This window comes from Priapulus caudatus, unplaced genomic scaffold (assembly GCF_000485595.1).
Source record: "Priapulus caudatus unplaced genomic scaffold, Priapulus_caudatus-5.0.1 Scaffold1253, whole genome shotgun sequence".
NCBI classification, from domain to species: Eukaryota; Metazoa; Priapulida; class Priapulimorpha; order Priapulimorphida; family Priapulidae; genus Priapulus; species Priapulus caudatus.
The window spans coordinates 70,904-74,685 of record NW_014578314.1 but is presented as its reverse complement, the minus strand read 5'-3'; the positions used below and the strand labels follow the sequence as shown (position 1 = coordinate 74,685).

Here is a 3,782-nt window from a genome sequence, read left to right as displayed (position 1 = left end):
AATAATTTAGTAACGGCAAAACAAAATATATGTGTGGTTACCATTAGATGCCGAAAAAAAGATGGTAGGTAGGTAGGGAAAACATTTTATTTTCTTGAAATATTTTATTTACGAACCATGTGTGAAGGATATGCGTTGTGCCTTTTGAAGCAGGAACTGTCCAATTAAATTTTTTTTTTTTTGACTTCAAAGAAAATTGACAATAAAATGTTTAGGGTCGCTGGGAATAAATAGGGTAGGTCGGGAAACCGTAACCACACCTATATTTTGTTTTGGCCTAAGAGATATAGCATTATGGAGTTGTGGAGTCTTTACATTTAAACATAAGACGGCGACTGGTGTGCTTTTATACACATGAACCACTGAGCTATGAGATATCATATAGCATTTTGGACTTTGTCTAAACATATATATGACAAACAGTGGTATGCATTGATTTAATCATAAACTAATAAAGATAGATGTTTTTTTAACCTTGATATCAATTACCATACACATATTACCGCGGACCTTAGAACTAGTTATCACTATCATTTATAAACATTATTTACAAAAAAACAATTTTTTATACATTTCTGTATAAGATATACAACGAATGAAAAAAATATGCACGTTATCATCATACTAGATATATATAATTACGATTGCTGTTGGATGTGATTCTTCAGATTAACAATAACATATAATGCTCAATAACAACAATTTTGCTGGCAGTTTTTTTCAAACTAGGAGTAGTCCAGCAAACACTGTTCCCATAATATGCATTATCATATAGTAAAATATGATTAGGGTGATCTATTGGCCATCTACACACATTGACCATTATTGGCTTGCATTTGTGTGACTGGTTAGTGACAGGTAATATTATTTTTGCCACATAAATAAACCATGCTAAGCCACGCATTACAGATGTAAACAAGCTTTGTTTTCACAAGCTTACATAGACATTTAGCCGCCCATTTACCAAACATGCCATGTGTATAATGTACACGTACACTTCAGTATTGCCACGCCTACTAAGCAATAGCATGAGCATCACTCTTATCAGGACGACACATTAAATAATCCCACCTCAATCAATCTGTGAAGTTTCTTTTGAATATCGGGCGGTGATGCTTGCAAGACCCTGAAAATAAAATTCATCTGTATTATTCTACAACACAGGGACACCACATATTGGCCTGAATTTAATTACATGCACGCAGTATTGTGTGTGAGTCTAACGGTTATAGTGAGCAGTATCAATCTAGGAGAGGCGTGCCTATCGTGGACTTGTATACGATACATGACATACATGATGTGTACACGATATCGAGTGATATCGATCCATTTTTAGAACGCACCTTCTAAAGTCTTGTGAGCCTGAAGCGCGAATGATTTCAAACAGCTTGCCGATTCTGGGATCGCGCAGTATTTCTGCAACGTCTTCCATTGCCAGTATACGTTTCATTTGTTCCTCCTCTTCGGCGCTGGGCCTCATGGGGTCATGGGGAACGATTCCACAAACATTGTCCGCACCCTTGTATCTGAGAGTTGAATTATTCTGAAGATCTTGTTCTCTCGCTAACGATTGGAAATGATCGCCTGTGGGTAAATGATAGAACGTCAAATAAACGTGTGATTAATCAGTAGCCATGCAGTTTTTACATGAACTAAAGAGGCTAACCCTTGTCAATCATTTTTCTGATAAAATCACAACAATAACTGAGCAATTTTAGTAGTAGTGTTGATCACAATACTTGTCCCCTCAAAAACCCACTAGTTATTCAGTGAGGTATGCCCGAGTTTGGCATAAAATACAGAACAAATTGATTTGTAATAAGAAAGACACAGTTACATGAAACAGAAATTAACCAAGGAAATCCATTACTCATTTCTAGTAATACTAACTTATTACCATGTGCTCTAAATTATATAACTTTATTAAGGAAAATGCATCTCCATGAAAAAGCCAAAAGAAACGAAAAATACTGATGCAACATTATTTACGGTGAGTACTATATCATGTAAACTACGTGAAATCATTCTTACCAAGTACAGCAGAAAACTGTTGAAAAAAGTTCTGCATCTCTTTATCATTGGCATATTTTGCCATTGCCTGCTTTGGATTAGTTTGGAACATTGTCATGGCATTCGAAATCCTTGGATCTTTCATTTTCTTTGCCAAACAAGGGTTCTTCTCTATCCATGACAGCAAATTATCTGTCATCCATGCTGTAATTAAACATGTATATTATCTATCTCTCTCTCACTATATACATAATATCAATGATATACATATTAAGCATCATGATATTTAAAACTGTGCTTTAGGAAACGTTACATATCTCGATCTCTAGAACTAACGTGATGTTTTATAAGGCTTTCAAAGCCTCACGAACAGGAAACACAAAGTCAATTTTATTACCAGATGGATACTTGTTACTACTTATAAATACCATTGCTGGATGGTGGCTGGTCATCCTTTAATGCTTCCTGAACTTCTGCTATGAGAAGTGGCGATTTCTTTGCACAAGGAGTTTGAGCATTTAGGCATTTGATGCCTGTATTAGTTCGAGTTTGCTTCTTGGAGTTGAGAAAACCTTTGGGCAAACCACCAAATGTGTCTTTCTCACACTTTTTCTTGGAACTTGATGGCATTTGCTTCTAAACAGCGTCATGAAACAGAGACAATGTTTTTCAGTACCTAATCGCTAAATATCTTTTACTCCCTTCCCCCTCCCCCCTCTCTCACTTGACTTCAGTTTTCTCAAGTTTCCCCTCTTTCTCAGTGTGTCTTTCTCCTCTAATCACAGCAACACACACGCGCACACGCGTACTCACACACACACGCGAACACACACACACTGAGAATTTTTGAGAATTTTCACCGGCATATCAGGTCTTTACACTGCTTACATCGGTGGCTCAGTCACCTGACTTGAAGAACCAATTAGATTGGTTTTGTTATTATATTACGCACGTTTGGTTTCGGCAAAGATCGGAGTAAAGAAGTCTATTAACGCACATAATTAATAGCTTTTTCGGTGTTCACGTAACGTGTTTCCGTACGTTCTTTGCCTTCTTGGGTGGGTCTCTCTGTTTTTTGTTCTCCCGCTAGATTTGCCCCATGCATGATTGCCTATAGCAGGACCACTACATAGTGCGAGATTGTTTAAGGTTAAGGTTACCAGTTATGCTCGCGGTCATTGTTATATTATTATATTATAATAACATTATATTATAATTACATTATATTATAATACAATAGTTGCGTAGCCACAACACAAACCCCAACGCTAACCCTAACCTGACTGATCCCAGATTAAGAAGTTAGCAAGTGTCTTGTAATAGACATTTATGCTGATGACATAAAGAGACAGGTAAAGAGACAGATAAAGAGACAGATAAAGAGACATGTAACAAGTCTAGTTATTTCTTCTCTAGGGGAGGGGGGAGGTGGGACCATACCACAGTACAGCCACAAACATTGAAATAATATACTAGTTAATCTCTCCATATATTTCCATGGGCATGAACATACATGCATTATACGAACATGCATTTGAAACACCTGTATCCAAAAGATACGTTTACAACACGTAACCGAGACACGTATTCTATGAACATGCGACTATGTATCGAGCACCTATCGCATCTTTTAATGAGAGCACAAGTGTTCGTGGTAGGTGGTTATAACGCATGTGAGTATACTATAGAGGTTTTACGCACACAGGTGATGTATGATAAGCACGTGCTGAGGAAACACGTGAATGCCATACACCGCATGGAGAAACACACGT

At 37.1% G+C, this 3,782-nt stretch overlaps 1 protein-coding gene across 1 annotated transcript in view; it reads right to left on the bottom strand.

Moving 5' to 3' along the window:
* Nucleotides 1–215: 215 nt before the first annotated feature.
* Nucleotides 216–3,782, bottom strand: part of LOC106815983 — a 13,918-nt gene continuing 10,351 nt past the window's right edge. The window contains exons 3-6 of the mRNA XM_014820517.1: nt 2,439–2,646; nt 2,032–2,214; nt 1,344–1,584; nt 216–1,126 (exon numbers count right to left, since the gene is read on the bottom strand). Coding sequence (XP_014676003.1) covers nt 1,045–1,126; nt 1,344–1,584; nt 2,032–2,214; nt 2,439–2,646 — 714 coding nt within the window. The 3' untranslated portion in view covers nt 216–1,044. The remainder of the gene's footprint in view (nt 1,127–1,343; nt 1,585–2,031; nt 2,215–2,438; nt 2,647–3,782) is intronic.